A 21,114-nucleotide genomic window follows, 5' to 3' on the forward strand; every position below is an offset into this window, starting at 1 on the left:
ACTAGTGACAGAGTTTAGTGCCACCGCTTTGATTCATGCCAGTGAATCAGTGAACTCACTGTCGCTTTTGTACCTTCAGAGCAAATGTCAACTTTCCCAAAAGTAATATACAAATTCCGTGTTTCACTTATACTTTTTATGGAGTGGGGTTCTGTAAGAGGAGAAAATTAGCTTAAAGATCATACCAGGGAGGGAGGGGATAGCTCAGTGGCAGAGTGTGTGCTTGGCATGCATGAGATCCCGGGTTCAATCCCCAGTGCCTCCATTAAATAAATAAATAAACCGAATTACATCCCCCTACAAAAAACAACAACAGCAAAAAAGATCAACGGAAGTAAACATTTCCAATAACAGTCACAAAAATGGTGAAAAAGTGTAGTGGATTGTTGCTTCCAGCCCAAAGGACTAGCTGCTACAGTAACTGCTGTCTCACCGTAAACAATTTAGAAAAGTAAAACTTCGAATAAGGAACATTACTAGGGAAAAAGAGGACTATTTCAAATGATAGAGATGTCAGAGAACCTACATTGCGTGTTTCTAATTCTTCTAAATTTGTTAGACTTGTTAAATGTCCCAGAATGTGATCTGTCCTGGTGCATGTTCAAATGGACTTTAAAAGAGCGTGCATGCCTTCTGACGTTTAGGGTGGAGTGTTACATAAGTTCTAGTTAGGTCATGTTAGACGATAGTGTTCAAGTGTTCATTCTTCTATGTCCTTATTGATTTTACTCCATCAGCTTACTGATAGTGATGCATAGAAATCTCTACCTCTAATTGTGGACTTGATTTCTTCTCCTTTCAGTTCTAACAGTTTTTGCTTCATATATTTTGATGGTCTGTTATTAGGTACATACACATTTAGGATTGTTACGTCTCTTGATACAATTTCCCATTAATAGATTTCTGTTTCCAGATTTGGGCTATTAGAAAGAAAGATGCCGCGAGCATTTGTGCCCAAGTGAACAAAGGGTTTTATTTTTCATGGGTAAATACGTAGGAGTCGAATTGTTGGGTCAAAGAGGGGGATAACTTTATAAGAAACTACCAAACCTTTTTCAAAGTGATTTTTATCATTTTTTATTCCACCAGCAATTTGTGAGAGTTCTGGTTGCTTCACATCCTCCTCTCAACATTTTCTGTCATCATTTTTTTTGTATTTTAGCCATCACATGGATTTTATTCTGTTTCACCTTGTTTTTAAAAAGTGGGTATTTATTTATTTTGGAAACAATCTCAAACTTAAGAAAAGTTGTAGGTAAAGTATAAAGTACACTTCCTTCTGGACCAGTCAAGAGTAGTTACCAACATGTTCCTTACTCCCAGATAATACTTCCTACAGAAAAGGATATTCTCCCGCATGATTACAACACTGTCATCAAAGTCAGGAAATTAGCATTAATACGTTACTACTATTTAATCCTTTTACCTCATTTAAATTTCACCAGTTGTCCCAATAACATCCTTAACAGCAAAATAAGCCAGTCCAGAATCATACACATCCTTTGCATTTATTTGTCATATCTCTTTAGTCTCCTTCGCTCTGGAATTTTTCCTCCATCTTCCCTTGAGTTCCATGACCTTCACAATTCTGAAGGCACAGAAGAGTTCATTTGTAGAACGTCCCTCAGTTTGGGTTTTCTGATGTTTCCTCATGATTAGACCCGGTTTATGAGTCCTTGATGGGAGTACTGTAGAAGTAATGTTGTGTGTGTGTCCTCACTGCATCCCATCAGATGGTTCTGATTTCCATTTGTCCCATTCCTAGTGATGTTAATCTTTGCTCATTGGATTAAGATGATGTCTGCCACACTTCTCTGCTGTAAAGTCACTTTTCTCCTTTGTAATTAATAAGTGCTTTATGAGTAGGTAATTTGAGGCTATGTAAATATTTGTTCCTCATCTAACTTTCAACTTATTCACATATTTATATCAAATGCAGATTCATGGATTCTTGATTTATTCAATACTTAAATTTGTTACCATTGTTTACTTTGATGTCCCATTGCCCCAGATTTTGCCAGTGGGGCCCATCCAAGCTGGAGTCTATGTCCTTTGACAGACCACCATTCTTTGGGGATTCCCTTACTTTCCAGCACAAAATATTCTAGGATTATTCTGTACATCCCCTCATATCAGTCATTTCTTCAAAAAACCTTGATTCTTTTTGGTTGAAAATGGTTTTCAGAAATGAAGATCAGGCCTCTAGATGTCTCATTGCTATTGGGGTTCTGATGCTTTCAAGCCTTGTTCATGGTCAGAGCTAGAAATAATATGGATGTGTGTGTAACCATCTATGGATATATATATATATGTCCACATATATATATTGATGGACCTATATACAGGTATATATGTATATACATACACATATTACATCTGTATTTATGTGTTAACTTGTGTATATTGAAAGCCACATGAATTCCAGTACTACTGGTACATCAGTTTCCTGCATTTCATGTTTGTAACTCCCTTCTCTGACAATAAGAAACCTACCTCCCATTATCATTAACACACTTTCTGCTATCTGTTTTCTATTAGTCAAATTCCTTCTTTGTTCCTCTCTTCCTCTTTTCCTGCCTTCTTTCGGGTTATTTGAATATTTTATAGTATTCCATTTTGATTTCTCTGTTGGCTTTTTAGCTATATATCTTGCATTATTTCTAGTAATTGCTCTAAAGACTTCAATATATGCCTTTAACTTGGCACAGTCTACTTAGAGTTTGTATTGTACCACTTTCTATAAAATATAGTAACTTCTTATGCGATAATTTTATTTACTTCTCCCCCAAACCTTGTACATTTTTTTCTCATTTTTATTACATCTACTTATGTTATACACCCAACAAGAGTTATAGTTTGCAGTATGCAATCACATGACTTTTCAAGAAGTTGAGAAAACAAAATATGTACATACTCTTATATTTACCAAAATACTTACCATTTCCTCTGCTCTTTATTTCTTCCACTCAATCCAAGTTACCATCTGGTGTCATTCCCCTTCCACTTGAAGAACTCCCTTTAGTATTTTTTTATAGCGCAAGTCTGCTGGTGACACGCATTCTCAACTTTTACCTGAAAATACCTTTATTTGCTTCCATTTTTGAAAGATAATTTTGCTGCCAATTGTGGGCTGACAGTTTTATTTATTTCAGTACTTAAAGACATTATTCAGTTGTTGTCATGGGGTGGGTTCCCTGGGAGGTAAGACTCTGAAATGAAGTTTATCCAGTTGTTGGTTTACTAAGGAGTTTTCTTGGTCCCGAATCTTAGAAAGGAGAAGGAAACAAGAGTGTAAGAAGGAAAAGTTGGGCTGTGATGCATGCCCTATACCAGTCTTGGCTGACCCCCTCGGGGAGATCTGGAGCAAGAATGGCTCTTTGGATTGTCCTGCATTGGGCCAAGATGGTCAAGTCTTCATACTCCTGATTGGTCAATCACTGGCTGTAGGCATCCCAGGAAGGGTCATGACTTTTAATGAGAGAGATCTTTGCAGCAGAGGCAAGGTGTGAAAGAGGCTGACAGCTGAAGGCTACTTGTTAACAGCACTCCTTGAAGCTGGGGCAACAAGTTTTTCACTGACAGGATCTGGGTGTGCATCACAGTCTGCTGGTCGCCATTGTTTCAGATACAAAGTCGGCCATCACTTGTGTTATCGTTTCTCTTTATGTAATGTATGGTTTTATTTTCTCCTGGCTCCTTTATCTTTGGATTTCAGTGGTTTGTCATGTGTTTAGTGTGATTGTCTTAATATGTATTCTGCTTGTGGTTCACTGTCATCTTGGATCCATACGTTAGTGTTTTTACTAAATTTGGAAGTTTCCGGCCATTATTTCTTCAAATATTTTTTTCTTCCCTCTTCTCTCTCTTTGCTCCATCTGGCACTCCAATCATACGTTATTAGACTGCTTAGTATATTGTCCTACAGCTCTCTGAGGATCTATTCATTTTCCTTTAATTGTCTTCTCCTATTTCTTGAATTTGGACAATTTCCATTCACCTGTTCTCAAATTCACTGATTCCTGTGCAATCTTCAATCTGCCATTAATCATAGCCAGTACGTTTTTCATTTTAGTTACTGTATTTTTTGTTTAGAATTTTGAGTTTGCTATAGACAATGTTTGTGTCCCCCGGAAAATCTACATGTTGAGATCCTAACCCTCAATGTGATGGTGTTAGAAGGTGGGACCCCTGAGAAGTGATGAGGTCATGGAAGTGGAGCCTTCATCAATGGGATTTGTGCCCTTACAGAAGAGACCCTGGAGAGCTCCTTCACTTTGTATGTTATGTGAGGACACAGTGAGAAGACAGCTGTCGAGGGACAGGAAGTGGGCCTCACCAGACACCAGATCTGCCAATACATTGATCTTGGACTTTCCAGCTTCCAGAACCGTGAGAAATAAATATTTGCTGTTATGGTATTTTTGTGATCGCAGCCCTGGCATGCTATATTGTGTTGCTAAGATTCTCTATCTCATCATTCATTATGAGTATATTTTCCTGTAAGTCCTTGAACATATTTATAAGAGCTGCTTTGAAGTCCTTGTCTGCTAAGTACCACCTAAGGTTTGGTTTCCACTGAGTTTTTTTTTTTTTTTAATTACTTGCATAAGGATCACATTTTTCCATTTCTTTTCATGTTTAGTCATTTTTATTGCGTATAAACATTAGGAATGATACACTGTAGACTGAATTCTGTTATATTGCTCAGAAGAATGTGATTTCTGTTCTAGCAGGTTAATGATTTGGCTGGACTCAAACTCCTAAGTCTGTCCCCTCTGTTTTGGGCTATATTTGAAATCTCTACTCAGTTCTTTCAGTTACTAGCTGCCACTTTTCCACTGCATTTTTTGTGGTCTCCCCCACTTATACACATTTCAGTGGTCAGACAAGAATTGGAGCAGGGTTTATATGCAGTTTTGGGGGCTCACCATCTCTATAGCTCCCTCCCTTCTAGGATATCCCCTGACCTTCCTAGCCACTCTTCCAGCCCTGAATTCTGTACTTTAACAATATCATCCAGTAAGGCTGCAGATTCATCCTGAGCTACCTAGTGGACTGGGAGCATCTCTGGGAAAAAACTAAACTCAAACATCACAAGGGCATAGTTCTGATCTTTTAAGTGAAGACTTCTCTTCAATTTCTGCTTGCTTTTAGTCTCTGTCCAATATTTTCAACCAGATTTTATCATTATTAGCCATGGGAAGGTTAGTCCAACCAAGCTAATCCACTATTTCCAGGAGCCAAACTCCCCCGTACAGCTATTTTGCTCCATACTGGAATCACACCCCATTCCCCATCCTATTTTTCTTTATTAGCATAACAGGAATTTTATTAAAATGTCCATCCTCTTCCCACATATCTTTGGGGGGAAATCCTGATTCCTCTAGGTCAGTGCTATAACTCATTTCCCCTGCTTTGACGAAATGTTTAAGAAGGCTCATATATCAGTCAGGAAACTAGAAGCTACTCTTTGCAGGCAAGATATAAAGGGTTTTAATATAGGGAATTGGTGGTTTACCCAGAAAAAAAAAAAGGTCTGAGGAAGAAATGGTCAGATAAATCACCACTGACCTCAACTTAAAGCTCTCGAAAGTCACCTTGAAGTTTCTCTGAGCATCATGTCTGCTCACAGTTCTGGTTGTAACTGACAGAAGTGTTCTCTCCATAACTCTGGTTCAGGGGTGCCTCTCATCAGCACACTTCAGCCTGGAGCCATATATGACAAAGGGGATTCTGACAAATGTAGCTCTTGGCTTCTCCAAAGCAAAGGAGACCTTAGAAGTGGTGTTGGTGATGCCAAGTCAACGACGGAGTATCCAACTCGGAGCACGTGACCCAAAGTAGTCAAAGGCACAGGAGGGGAAGGAAGCTGGCGAGCTTCTGAACATTTATTTGCTGATAAACTAAATAAAACTAGGACTCACAATAAGAACATTCTCTCTTCTTCCACTGGATTTTTTTTTTCATGTGACTCTTGGAACCAAAGAACTGATCTTACGATCATGAGAGGAGCCAGCTGAGATGGAAGCAAACAGCATTTGAGGCTTGTCCAATCCCAATTTCTTGTTATGTGAGAATAAGTGTTATTATTTAAGTCATTTTCAATTTTTTCTTTACTTGTAACAGATGTAGCACATTACTTAGATCATGGAAGTAAATCTCAGAAGAAACCATTTAAAGGAGTAAAACTGGGAGGCTTTAGGGAGCAGGACTGGGAGTAATGAGATGTGGTACAGGACACCTTGGTTTTTATTCTATGCCGTGTGCTATTTTACACTGTAAAGAAGATATATGCTACTTGGATAAAAAATTAAATTAGGAAAGGGACAGTCTGACAACTCATATCCATCTCTACATTGTGCTTTTCAGGATTTTACTCTGATCTGTAGTGCAAAAAGAAATGGCAGCTAAGTGCAACAGATTAAATAAAGAATTCCAATCGTTGTTCCTTGCTCTTATTTCAGGTAACCGTTAACCCCAACTGCTTCCTAAGAAGAGCTTCCTAAGTGAACTCCATTCTCATTCCCCTTGATCTACTGTCATCACCAAAATAATCATTCCGAAGGGCAAATATGATCACATCCCTCTTCTGCTTAAAATCCTTAATTGGACTCATATTGTCTCTACAAGATCAAACCCAAGTTCCACAGTGTGGCAGCCAAGATTCTTCAGGATCTGGCCCCTGACGCTGTCTCATGTACATGTTCCAGCTATTCTGACAATTTTACTTTTCTTCAAACACTACATGTGTTCTCAGACTTGCATGCCTTTACACACACTGTTTCTTTGGCTTGGAATGTCCTTTCTAACGAAACCCTTTCCAGCTACCTCTTCTGTGAAGATTTCTTACCCGGTCCTTCTACAACATTTTCTTCCAGGTACATTTCCAAGACCTATAGCCTCCATCAGCACAAATTATATTACAGATCAAAAATCACTTACTGGGAAGTCTGAAATCCAGACAATCTATGAAAAATGAAAATATTTTTTGGTAACTCATTTGATGGCAAAAACTGAATCGAACTATTTGTATTTATAATCTCAATTTACTCCACTTCGTGTAACTAGTCACCAATTATGTGGCAGAAATATTAATGAGTTTCGCTAGAGCGAAGCCTCAGACCCGACTGGTGGTATTGTCCCAGGGAGTATACGCACCTGTGGCTCATTCCAAAAATGGCTCCTGCTACATGTCTCATCCCACAAGTTCTAGAACTTTCGCTGCTCATAAGAGTTGAGTCTATTTCCTCTCTCCTTGAAAATGGGAGTCATTTTATGATGGCCTTGATGAGTAAAAGCAATGAATGAAACTGCTTGACCTCCAAGGCAAAGTCCTACAAGGTGATATGGCTTCTGCCTGTTTTCTTCTCAAAATTCCCTCCTTGGAACCCAGCCGCCATGTTGTGAGGAAGCCCTGTCACATGGTGAGGCCACTTGTGGGTGTTCTGGCCCCCAACCCCAGCTAAGGTCTCAGCTAGCATCAACCACTAACCAGCATCAACTGCCAGGTACGTGAGAGAGGGGTGCCTTCAGGTGATGCCTGCCCTTGGCGTTCAGGCGCCCCCACTTGGCTGAGTGGAGCAAAGACAAGCTGGTCCACCACCAACAAAACGCAGATTCATGAGAAAAATAAGTATTTTTGTTGTACTAGGGCACTCTGTTTTGGGGTAATTGTTCTGCAGCCATAGTAACTGGAATCTCATCATACTGCTTTGCAAAGATGTGAAATATTCTGAATTCCAAAACCCATCAAAGGTTTCAGATACATATACTCTAATTGTGAATGTATATATCAAATTTTCAATGGAGTTAAAAGTTTTTGAGAATGAGAACTAAGTCTTTTTATCTTGTTATTCTCAGAACCAGTGTCTAAGACTGGGTAGGTTCTCAAGGCATGTCTATTGAATTAATTTTGAATAAATGGGTAAACAAAAAAATGAATAAATACAGTTCCAAACAAATGGTTATTTAAAAAATAGTTTTATGGGAGACTATACTTTCATTTCACTCAATCCATTGCTCAAAAGTAATTTAGAATGACTTCTTTATAATTAATTTCAGATGGGGAGCTATACAAAAAGTTTCATTAATTTTGCTACCTTGTTTTTAATCCAAAAATGTGACCTATTACGATTACATATTTTATCCATCAAAGTATGTTCCAAGTTGTCCTTGGCTGTTTCCAAAAGTCAGATGCATCAATAAGGTTGAAGATTTTCCATTACTGAGAATAATTGAAATAATTTGACATAAACTCTGAAGGTAATTCCAAAACAGAGCGCCCAGTGTTTTTGAACAATGCATGTTCAAATGCAATGCAATACAATGATGCCTGAATGCAAAGATTTCAACATCCACGTTGACCACTTTGGGGGAAAAAATCCTATTAATTTGGAGTATAAGTTCTACTTTGCCTGATAAAAATATGTTTATCTCATGGACACACATGATGTCACACATATATTTGACGGAAAAGGGAGGAAAGGAAGTAAAGAAGAAATCCACAAGGTCATGAAGACATGAATAGATAATGTCAATTTATTTTGTAACGTTCCTGCTGAGAATAACTGTTTTAGCTCTTCCCAGGAAATGTTATAAAGATGGAATAAATGAGACACTAGTTTTACAGTTTTGCTGCCCAACGTTTGCTCAGAATGTAAGGGATCCTTCCTGCTTGGCTCTTCCTCCTTCCTCACCTTGTATGAACAGCAGAAGCCAGGGTGTACACAGGTGTATTTGAGGATAATTCTCATTCAGAGGAAACATCACTGTGATAGCAAAAGGGATTAGATAAATATAAATATTAACCACATGGTCTCAAAAAAATGCGAAAAGGGGGGCAAATCTTACAACCCAGAGCAAAACTTCTTGGAAATCTTCTCTTTCTTTCTCCTCTCTGATAGCTCACTGGGCCCAGCGGGAGCATGGCCTCCAGACCCCCTTCTTCCTACATCCTCTTATCCCCCTTCCCTATCTCTCTCATATGCCCCCTTCCACACAAGTACCGCCTTCTTCTTTTTCTGTCCTACCAATCTCATCTCCTGAATCTGTTCCTTTTCTCATTTTGCCACTTTCTGAGATCACTGGAAGTGGCCTTGGCTGCCTTTAATTTCCTCCCTCTCCCGTTAACCTGGTGCAGCACAATCCTGGGACTGGGACACAGCATAGGCCAAGACAGAATTCTCCTTGCCAAGGAGAAAGGGGAGAGGGTGTGAATCCTCAAATATTAATTTGTTTTCCTGTCATACCAACATCTTACAGGCAGAATTACATTTCACTGCACAGGAGTGATAGGATGGGTAACCTTAACCAGAGATACTGTTAGGACATCATAAGGTACAACGTGGCCTGGCTACAGAGTCCAGGTGAACAGTGCAGGAACCACATATTCACTGATATAGATTGCTGTCGCCCTGCTAGGGGCTAGTTAAATTGGTATTGATTTAAATGGATGGGTAACTAGTCCCATGAGGAGCTATCTCATGCCTTAGGACCCTTTTCTAAGCCTACAAGGGTATTTAAAGCTCCAGAAAATGCCAATCCTATAGCCCTGCTCCCCTCCCCCCCAGACTCTGAACCCTGGGGGAAGTTCTGGGGTTTGAAGGGTGGAGAACCTGTACGAACAGAAATTCCTGTTTATAATAGGGTTGCCAAATAAAATTTAGAACACCCAGTCAAATTTGAATTTCACGTAAAGAATGAATAATTTCTCAGTATAGGTATGTCCTTCAATATTGACGGGATATACTTGTAATTTATTTAAAAATGTGTTCATCCTCATGCAAAATTCAAATGTAACTGGGTGTTCCTGTTTGATTATTTGTACCCCCTCCTAGATCTGGTAACCCTAACTGATGACAATCAACCAGAAGTGAAAATCTTACGCTTAAAAATGAGAATTCTTAGGTATATACTGCCTCTTGAGTTGCCCACAAGCAAATGTACCTAAAATATCAAAATATCAAAAAAGCAGGCTCTGAAAACATCAAGATAGGCGGAGGCAGTCTGCAGCATTAAGATGCTTAAGTAGCTGGAAATGCTTTATTGGTGTCCTGCAGACAGACTAAGTCAGCTTGTCCTTAAAGAGTATATGGTGTTGTAACCACATGAAAATTTTCATGTCAGCACAACTTATATGGATGAGCTCAAAGTCTCTTCTTGGTTCCTGGAAAGGGAGTTGGGGATTTCAAAGCAAAGTGCTTCTAGGGATATTTAAAAATCTGAAGAAAGTTCATATTGCCAAATTAAGAGACGATATAGATCAAAGATGTAACTACACTGACCTGGAAAACTTAAAGAGGGCAGACATCAGCCAAAATGCTCAAAAAAAAAAAAAATATTTTTTTTCTTGAAAAACACTAATTTCAGGTTGAATAGAAAAGTGAAAATTTGAAGTGCTAAATACATCTAGCGAATTCCTCCTTTCTTATCTTCAATCCTGATCATTCATTAAAAAAAAGAAGAAAAAAAAAGGAATCTCACCCTAATTCTTCAGAGAATGAAACTTTCAGTGTCACTTCATCAGGCTGAATCATTATTTTAAAAGCAGATATGTGATATATTTTTATGTAATTATAAACTATTTCAGTTAAATTAGTAAAAAATTATTAGATTTGTATAGATGTATCTATACAGATTATTAGTGACTAACAAATTATGAAACCAGAAGAATCACCAAATCACCCAAGTCTCATAGCAGATATCCAATGTATTTGTTTTGCTTTGCTGTTTTTAAAAATTAAATTACTCCCATTAGATACAGATGTCATCCTAGCATGCTTGAGCAAAGGTTTAACTACAAAGAACTTCACGGATGAAATGAGACCCTTTGCCCCTCCCCCCGCTTCCCGCGGGAAGATAGAACAGGGCATGCGCTAGACGGGGGAAGCGGGAGCTATGGAAGGTTACCAGTGCTATGAAGCTTCCTGCACCTACAGCTATCCCCTGTTGTCTGAATAGTATGGGGACTCCTGGGTAAGCCAGAGTCAAGAAGATTAGGCAGAACAGGGAACAGGAAGAGGTATTTGGAGCACGTGCGAGGAGTGGAACATGAGGACGCTTCAGGTAAGGGCACAGGCAGTGACAGGTTAAGATCGTGCTGTCTCTGGCTCCTCTGAAGCAGCTCAAAAAACGGTCTTGCACGATCAGCTCTCTGTTAGAAAGGGATGCTATTCTGCTAAAATAGGACGTAAGAGTTGTGATGGGTAATTTTGTGTGTCAGTTTGACTGGGCCATCAGGTGCTCAGATTGAACATTATTTCTGGGTGTGTCGGTGAGGGCGTTCCCGGATGAGGTTAGCAGTTGTATCAGCAGTCTCAGTAGATGGCCTTCCCCGGGTAGGGTGGGCATCGCCCAATCCATTAAGGGCCTGAACAAAACAAAAAGGAAGAAGGAGGAATTTGCCCCTTTTGCTTCCTACCTGTTTGCTTGAGCTGGGACATCAGCCTTCTCCTGACCTTGGACTGGGATTTACACCATCAGTTCTGCTGCCTCTCAGGTCTTTGGACTCACACTGGAATCACACGACCAGCTTCCCAGTCTCAAGCTTGCAGATGCAGATCCTGGGACTTTCTCAGCCTTTGTAATTACTTGAGCCAATTCCTCAAATAAATCTCTTTATCTATGTGTATATTTTTAACCTAAAACAACGAAACCAGCGGATTATTTTACCAGCCAAATGGGTTTATTCTGCAGCAGCAAAGAACTGCAGTTTGGGGCATACAACAGTGGGGAGCCACCTGCAAGTCTGGTAAAACAAAGGAGAGGAACATTTTTTTACAGAGGAGAAGGGAGAGTTAAGAGAAGCTACTTTAAGCAGAGTCCATTGGCGGAAACTGGGAGTTAACTGTACAGTGGCTTTTCATTGGCTGAGTAGTGAGAGTCTCTGATTGGCTGAGCTGTTGCCAGGCAGGGAGAAAACCTTTCTCCTCCAGCAAAGTAGTGCCACTTCCAGCCTGAGACGCACAGTGTGTCTCTCCCTGTTGGGATCTGCACTGACCTCAAGTGGTCCGTGCGTGAGAGCTGCCGCTCCTACCTCCCAACTCCGTTTTGGTGACGCTTTCCCTAATTTTCACAGTTATGGATATGTACACATATATGTACATCTATATCTTTCTCTGTGTCTCCTCTCTTGGCTCTGTTTCTCTGGAGACCACTAATACAAGAATAAAGACAAGCCCATTAAGCATCACAGCGGGAAATGAAACCGTACTTACCAACCCCGAGACCTCCTCCGGCACATCCTCCCTCCCCATCTGCAGTCACCTGCCATCTGGATTCCATTTCCGCGTTTAGGGAGTGACTCCTATATAAAGACAGTCACTCTTTCTCATTTTAGCAGCTAACCAAACTGTGCACTCGCTGAAGGCAGGAGCAGCCTCTCAGATCTGTATTTCCTACGGGGCATAAAACCTAGAAACAAGTGCTTTGCACACAGGCGCTTCAGTGAATTCATGAGCACAGTCTCCAAACTGCTAACATTTAAAAACACTAATTAGTATTATGTTATTAATCTCCAAACTCAAACAAGATTGAATCACATAGAGACCATCCTGCCTTTATGGTCCTCCCTCAGACTCCTTCAGGATGAGATGGAGGAAGCACGAGGTCAGGGGAGTGGAGAACAGATTGCAGACCCTGGAGGTATCACTGTGGCTTTACTAAACCCTGACCAGCATTCAATTAGCCGACAGAAAATGAATGGAAGTCCTGTCAGCATGTTACGCACACTGGGGAAAAGAACAAATGAAATCATGTTGACAAAATCTGTCTCTTTCCTACAGAATTTGTTCATTTGATCTTTATCCCAAACCGTCTTTGACATCATTAACCAGAAATTGAAAACTGAACATATGAAACACACAAAAGCCCATTAGATTATCTAGCCTACATTTTGGGCCACATATACAATTACACGTTCCCTATAGAAATTTTTTAGAGCTTTGTTTACTCCATTTCCATAGACTTCCTCTAAATGTTCTTAAATCTTTTTCTAAAGAACTTATTCCAGTCAGGGACATCTTTGATACCTGACAGTTATTCTGAAATTTCTATTTCAATTTGTCTTATTTAAATTTTGCCCCATCACTCCTACTTACACCCTTTTCCTATCACCATACTGTAGATAGTTTTCAAATTCCCCTTTAGGCATAATTTAACCATGCTTCACACATTAACTTGAGTAGACAGTATATGGTATAAATTACAGAAAACAGCGATGTGTGAAGACATTCTGTGGTGAATAAATTAAAGCATTAATTTCAGACACATCAAACCAACACTTAAAATTTGTGGTTCCTGTGATTTTCAGACCTGTTTCTAAGGTCTTTGGAATGGGTGAATTAAATAGAAGAGATTAGTCTAAAACTTCTACTTTTATTTCATAGGAGGGAGATCAGCCATTCCCATGAATATTTAAAAGAGGAAGATTTTTTAAAAAGAGAACTTAACACAGAAGACCTACTCAGATTTAAGGAGATGTTGACATTCAGACATACAGCTGAAAAAGACTGGGTTCAGCAACTCACCAGACATCACCACTGCCAACCTGGCAGTTAAGGGAATTACAACCACTACACACACACACACACACACTTCTTTTTAAGGAGACTTGAGAAAAAGGATCAAGTTTATTCTTGTTCCCAGTTTCCTTATTCTTTACAGTGCTTATCACTTACACCATATTTTCATTTATTTTGTTTATGGCCTCTCTCCCCCAGCCCCACCTAGAATTTAAGGTCTGTGAGGGCAGAAATTTTACTTTGTTTTGTCTTGTTCACTTCCATAACCCCAGAGCCTAGATACTGCCTGACACATAGGAGGCTGTTAATAAATATTGAAGAAGTGCATTTATTTGGCACTGATTTCTCTAGTTAAGGACTCAAATAGAAAGATCCCAGGCATACTTCTCTGCTAAAAAGAGCCACTCCCCGCCCCCCCACCCCAATCAATACAGAATGAGAAAAAGTTCTTCAAATTCCTAAAGATGGGCTTCGAGGTAGTAGTGTTAGCCCTGGAAATATAACCGGGAAGCATCTAAAATCTGACCATTTAATTAAGGTCCCAAAGATGAGGTTCATGAAGGAGAGGCCACAGCCTATTTTCCTCCTGGTATCAGCTCCCGGCATGGGCCTGGGACGAGGCAATATACAAGCGCCAGTTGGAAGGGCTGACCTCCACTGAGTTAGCCTCCGGTCTGAGCACTTGCGTGCTGTAATTCATTTGCTTTCGGCAATCATTCTGTGTAGGGGGTACAGCTCTTAGATCCAGTTTCCAGAAGAAGAACATGGGGCATAGGAGTTAAGTAACTGCCAGTTAGCAATGTCTTATCTCTCAGCTCCAAACCCACCCTTCTTGGAGCTGGAGCTGGCGGATAATGCGCGGCCACGTCAACAGAGGGCACCAGAGGGATGCTGCGAGGCTGCAGCCCCGGAAGACCCTCCTCCGAGGCTGGCTGTCCTCCAGTGTGGGAGCCCAGTGGCCAGCCTGGAGGAGTCCAGCTGCATTGCACTACAGTGTCCTCCCTCGTAGCTGTTTCTGCAGACCAGCGCTGGCCCCACCTTCTGGAATGTCTTTCCCCACCAGCAGGCTACGTGTTCATGAAGCAGCCATGCTCCTGACTGAAGGGGACTGACTCCCCAGCCTTGGGGTGGGGTGGGGGTGGGACCCTTCCCTGGTCCTTAGTCCCTCTATTGGTGGCCTCCACCTCTGTACCCCTTGGATGCTTTTTACCCTGGTTAGTAGTTAAGCTCCTACTAGTTAACAATTCTTTACATTCAACTGTCCCTAGATACAGTGCTGGGAGGGAACTATATTATATACGAGACCCCAAACTGCCCAAGATCGTGCCACTAGGAAGCAATCAAGCTGGGCTTCAAATCCAGGAGATCTGATAACACAGGACACACTCCAAACTCTGATGGGAGATTGTCTCACATGTTTGGGATAAAATCCAGGTTAACTTCCCCTACGGTCTGGACACCCCTAACACCACAGGAAGTATTCCCTTATCTGGGAATTCCATTTGATGGCAAAAATGACAATTGTTACACACGAGTAAGGTACTCAGTTGCATCTCCTCATGGACTAAAACCACTTGACCGTAAATTTTAACATATCAAATCATTTCCACACGCAGGATTTTACCCAAGTGACTTTGTACGGGTGAGAAGGTATATTTGTTATCTCTACAGATATAGAAATGGAGGCCCACAGACATCAAACATTCACATGGGTAGTTGTACCCAAGTCTCCCAACTCCCAGCCAGAACTTTATCTATAATATCACTGTCTTGCCTTGAAGCTTAGTTATTCTGGAGTCAATCTGATAGGGACACTGAAAAATGGATCCCCCAAAGATCCACATCCTCATCTGTGGAGCCTGTGAATATGACCTTATACAGAAAAAGAGTCTTTGCTGATATGGTTAAGGATCGTAAGAGGCAAAGACTATCCTGGATAATCAGGGTGGCTCTAAATGCCATCATAAGAGTCCTTATAAGAGACGGGCAGAGTGAGATGTCACATACAGAGGAGAGGCTGTCGTGAAAACAGGGGCAGAGACCGGAGTGATGTGGCCACAAGCAAAGGGACGCCTGCAGTCTGCAGAATCTGGAAGAGGCAAAACATGAGAAGATGCAAAGAATGCATGCTCCCCAGAGCCTCTGGAGGGATCACAGCCCTGCCGCCACTGGAATTTTAGCCCAGTGAGACTGACTTCCAGCCTCCAGAACTGTGAGAGAATAAACTTCTGGGATTTTAAGCCACCGAGTTTGTAGCAGTTTGTGACAGCGGCCTCAGGAAATGAATACATGAACAAATGCAAGTTTAAGAGTATGCAGACAAAAACCAATTTCTTAACGTGACATAAAAAAAATCTATGCGGCTGACCCTCAGACAACACTGATTTGAACTGGGTGGATCCACTTACACTTGGAATTTTTTTCAACAGTAAACACAACAGTAGTGAATGACCCACGGCTGGATGAATCCTTGGATATGGAACCTCAGATGTGGAGGAATCATGTATATGGAAGTTATATTTGGCTTTTTAATTGTGCCAAGGGTCAGCACACCTAATGCCTGAGTTGTTTAAGGGTCAAGTGTAAACCCACTTTCAGTAAAATTCAGAACTTTGAGAACATTGAGAATGAAAACGTGAGCTACAGATTAGAAGGCATTTGCAATAAGAATATTCTGCAAAGGATTTCTATCCAGAATATAGAAAGAATGCCTTCGAATTAATGAAAAGGGCCAACAACTCAAAATTTTTTTAATGTGCAAAACACTTAAGTAGGCCTATCACAAAAAAGGACGTCCAAATGACTGATATGCATGTGAAAATGCGCATAATGTCATTGGACAATGGTACCCCACCATACCCCGATAATACCAAGTGTTGGTGAAGATATGGTGAGAGTGTAAATTGGTACAACTACTTAGGAAAACCATTTGGCAGTATCTACTAAAGCTAAACGTATGTATGTACTGTAACTCAGAAACTTCACTCGTCAACACAAGATAAAATGTGTGTATGTTTACCAAAAGACACAAACTAAAACGTACAGGAATATCCAACAACAGTAGAATGGATAAAAAGTTGTGCCATATTTATATAATGAAATAATACAGAGCAATGAAAAAGGATGAACTCCTACCATAGCCAACATGAATGAAACTTCTAGACATAATGTTGAGCAAAAGAAGCCTGACACAAAATGATACACACCGTACGGTTCCAATAAGATGAAGATGAAGAACGTGCGAAACCAGGCTATGGTGACAGAGGTTACAACTGTGGTGTCCTTGGGGGTTATCTGCTGGGAGAGACCATGGGCGAGTCTGCCGGTGTGCTGGAATGTTCTCTATCTTAACCTGGGGGCGGGGGGTTGTATGGATGTAGACATAAAAGTAAAAGAAATCAGAACTATATTTGGTATCTTGTGATAACCTAAAATGGAAAGAGAATCTGAAAAAGAATCCATATATATGTATATAACTAATCACTTTGCTGTATATCTGAAACATTGTAAATCAACTATACTTCAATTAAAGAAATTTTTTTAAAGGAATCATCACAATATAAAAAATAAGTAAAAGAAATTGATTGATGCGTATACCTGAGATGCAGGTTCTTTACTGTATGTAAGTTAGACCTTAATTTAAAAAAGAATACTAAATGTTTGTCTTAAAGAAATGACACAAAGTTAGGAAGATTATTGTATCACATTTGGGTTAATGCATCACATTTAGAAGTCAGGAAACCAGCATGGCATTCGAATTTCACTACAAAATGGTCTTATGAAAACCGATTTTCCTCATTTCCAAAATTGGAATATTAATATCCACCAACCTCACATAGCAATTAAGAGAATTAGATAATGTGTAACTATCCTTGAGTTCCTCTTAGAGAAGCCCGGTATAAATATAAGGTAATATTTTTGGTGGGGCACTCTGAGATCTCATTTTCACCTAAGTAATCTCATAAATACAACCTCCTTTCTTTTAAGTTACAGTTGCTAAAACCCATAGAGTAAATGAAAGTGAAACCTGAGTTGTGCCAGCAACAAACTGATAAACTGAGGATAAAGTAGGGCTGCCTCTATTATTCTTTCCACGACCCTTCTGATGGGCGATCATCACAAAACTGTAAAGTTAATATCTGTACTTATTAAACCTTCCTGAAGGATTCCAGAATCTACTTACTGACAGGATTTTCAATTCCAGAGACTCCAATCAAAGATTTATAAACTGGCTCAAGCCCTAATACCATCCTGCACCTCTCCTTCTCTTTGAGGGTTGTTAATAAAACAACTAGGTTGCAGTAATATCTATGTATGTAACATGGCTCAAATCACATAGTTCCTCTAAATCTGAGCACTAGCCACATGTAGCTATTAAATACTTGAATTTGGCTAACCCAAATTGATTTGTCCTCTAAGGGTAAAGTACATATCGTTTTCAAAATGTACAAAAAGAAAAAAAAAGAATGTAAACTATCTTATTTTTTAAATAGTGATTATATGTCAAAATGATAATATTTTTATTATATTGGGTTAAATAAAATGTATTATTAAAATAAACTTAACCTGTTTATTTTTACCTTTTAAAAATGCAGTTAATAGAAAACTTTCAATTCCATTTATGGCTTATATTATATTTCCATTGCACATCAGTCTCTAAATAAAAATGGAGATTTTTAAAATGCTACTCTTCTCAGGACAGAGTTTCCAGAAAGACAGTTTTAAAAATTAGGGTTAAGATTGCTTAAATGTTCTCTGGGCAAATTACCTGTCTTTGTTAAAGATCAAAACCTACATTTAATCTTTATGTATGATCAGCTGAGTTTTCGAATGGTCATATGATATTTGGCCTACCTGAAGTCATGGAGTATTTGATCAGTTTTCCCCGAGCTTTAATAACACATAAACCTGTGCTTCTAAAACCTTTGGGGAATCTTGAACTGTTGAGACAGAGAAATGACCTTAGCACATCTCCTACTGGACTACCCAGAACACTCCAACAGAAAAAACTATATTCAATTAACCAAAAACAATACTACTACAGGCTGAACTGTGCCCTCCCCCAAACTCGTATGTTGAAGCCCTAATCTCTGAATACGATGGAATTTGTGAGGTGGGACCTTTGGGAGGCAATTAGGTTTAGACGAGGTCATGAGGATGGGACACTGATGATGAGATTAGTGTTCTTATAAGAAGAGGAAGACATCAGAACTCTCTCTCCACATGAGGTCACTGCAAGAAGGCAGCCATCTACAAACCAGGAAGAGAGCCCTCACCAGGAACTGATTCTGCCAGACCTTGATCTGGGGCTTCTAGCATTTAGAACTATGAGAAAGTAAATTTCTATCGTTGAAGACACCCCCTCTATTGTATTTTGTTATGGCAGCTCAAGAAACTAACACTACCACTTAAAGCAACTTCTTTCTAATTCATTATCATAATTAATCTTTATTTAATGCTAATGATGACTATATACATTTTTGTTAAATAAAGGCATGGTGATTGGCACAATGTGGAGAATAAACAAATATCTGTTGATTTTCCCTACACGTTAAGTAAGACGAGACTGACCCATGGCTCAGTAGACCAGCTTGCTCACAGACCATTTTTATTGAGCCAGGAAGTGTCATGGAAAATGATCATTATTTTAAAATATTATATATACAATGAAATATTTTCTTCTTAACTATCAAAAATATTTTCTTCAGCAAATGAAAGTCATATTCCTACTTAAACTGAAAATGCTAAGTTGCTAATCTCCCTCTAGGGATCTGCTTCTTGGTATGGTACCTTCAATAATTTCATTATCACTTAAGCATAATAAAATCTCATTTTATGCTCCAAGGCATGAACGATCCTAAATGTTGCTGAGTCAGTATAGTGCTCAGCCCTGTGGCTTCTGGAATAACATTTTTAAAGGCACTGCAAAAAAGAAAGAGAAGGTCCCGGCCCAGGGAACAGAATCATATGCTTTGTTTCTTCAGAAACCTTCAAAACATGTTTGGGTGCTTGGTTTTAAAGAAAGAGGGGGAAAAGGGTAGAGAACCAAATAGGGTAGTTAACTCTTGTTATCACTTTAATCCCTTCTGCCACCTCTTTGAATGCCAAAAAAAATCTATACAAAATTTTGTTTGTCCTACATTTATTTTCTGGGAAAAGACCCTGAGATCTGAACATAACCTTCAAGGAGATAGCAACCAAAAAGTTTAAGAACCTCTTGTTTAAGGGTTTATTTTGGTGAAGTGAATGAACAGCCCTCCTCCTTACCTCCAAGCCAGGCGTAACCAGCCTCCTCACTTGCGACATATATACCACTTAACATGAGACCTCAGAAGGTGGACTGGGCTCTGCTTCCACTATTGGGCGGGTCACCTTGTTCCTTGGTTTGATATCCTGGTGTGTGTATGTTTATGCAGGTTCCCTCCCACTTGCCCCTTCCTCCTAGTTGTCCCTGCTAAATATGAGTGGACCTTAAGTGGCTGTTTCCTCCTTAGAGTGAGACTCACAGTGTGAACTGCTACCCTATTTATCAACATACCCCTCCCCCTTACTCCTCTCTACTCTTTTGAGGCCACCTGAATGTGTCACAGTGCTGGAAGGGTTGTCCAGCATTTACTCTTTGTATTTTGGTCTAGAGATGATCAGTTTGGGAGGCAGTACTTTTAAGCTTCTGGGATCCCGTTTCTGCACTGCCGTTCCCAGGTCGTATACAATTCTCCTCCATTCCCACAATAAGTTGTTCTGAGAGCGCAATGGTGTGCTCTTAGCTCCCTAGAAAAGAGTATTATACACACCTAACACACACTTTCTGTTTCTGCCAATTATTTTGGCATTATTCCATCAAATGGCAGAGCCCGCTGCACCTGCCTTGGCCATTTCTCCCCCAAGAGTCAGCAGGGCGATCAGGCACCCACTGACGTCGCAGCGCTCACCCCTATCAGCCTCTCCAAGCCCCACATTGCAAGTTCTCTCCTCGAACATAACTCCTGATCTTCCTTCCTACAGTCCTCCTCGCACGGGGGCAAGGAACTGAAGCTCCCCCTTTCCCATACTCGGCTTACCAGTAAATTCTAAAATCTCTCTTCCTTCTAGAGCGCACGCAGATGGGTAAGTTTTGGGGTTGTTTTTTTCCCCCTAAAACTTGCCTGAAACGAGTGAGTCTGGCCCTCCGACACCTTGCATCTCAAGGCGAGCTGGGCTGTTCAGGAGGGTCCCCGACACCCAGGACTGCTGAGAACGAGATCGGCCTCGGGGAGCGGCGGGGAGGCGCAGGCGAGCCCGGGCCGAGAGGCGGGCACCCGGGACAGCAGCGCCCCGACTCGCCGACCCCCGCGGCGCCGGCGTCAGGACCCCCGCGCCGGGCAGGGCCCGCCGTTCCCGGGGGCGGGAGCCCCCGAGGGCTCCGCGGCCTCCGGCTCCTTCTCGGGGCGCCGCGCGGCCAGGCCGGTGGGTGGCGGCGGCCCGGGCCCCCGGGGATGGCGGCCGCCGCGCTCTGCCAGCAGGTGGCCCCGGGGTCCCGGCGGCGCCGCCTCCTCCCCGCGCCCCTCCTCCCGCGGGGGCGGTCAGCGCCCCGACCCGGCTCGCACCCCGCCGC

The 21,114-nt window shown here is 40.9% G+C and overlaps 1 protein-coding gene and 1 long non-coding RNA gene across 3 annotated transcripts in view; one reads left to right on the forward strand and one right to left on the reverse strand.

Moving 5' to 3' along the window:
- Window positions 1-8,509: 8,509 nt before the first annotated feature.
- On the reverse strand, window positions 8,510-21,087 carry LOC123618162 (uncharacterized). Its single transcript, XR_012504268.1, has 4 exons — window positions 20,666-21,087; window positions 16,727-16,872; window positions 11,420-11,639; window positions 8,510-8,768 (listed from the first exon to the last, which is right to left on the reverse strand). It is a non-coding gene; the product is annotated as an uncharacterized LOC123618162 (long non-coding RNA).
- BEND7 (BEN domain containing 7) overlaps window positions 19,686-21,114 on the forward strand; it is an 81,273-nt gene continuing 79,844 nt past the window's right edge. The window contains exon 1 of one of the 2 annotated variants that reach the window (XM_074358315.1): window positions 19,686-20,627. In XM_074358315.1, the coding sequence (XP_074214416.1) occupies window positions 20,624-20,627 (4 nt within the window). In that variant the 5' untranslated portion in view covers window positions 19,686-20,623. The remainder of the gene's footprint in view (window positions 20,628-21,114) is intronic. The other variant, XM_074358309.1, reaches the window with a different exon arrangement.

This window comes from Camelus bactrianus, chromosome 35, assembly GCF_048773025.1.
Source record: "Camelus bactrianus isolate YW-2024 breed Bactrian camel chromosome 35, ASM4877302v1, whole genome shotgun sequence".
NCBI classification, from domain to species: domain Eukaryota; kingdom Metazoa; phylum Chordata; class Mammalia; order Artiodactyla; family Camelidae; genus Camelus; species Camelus bactrianus.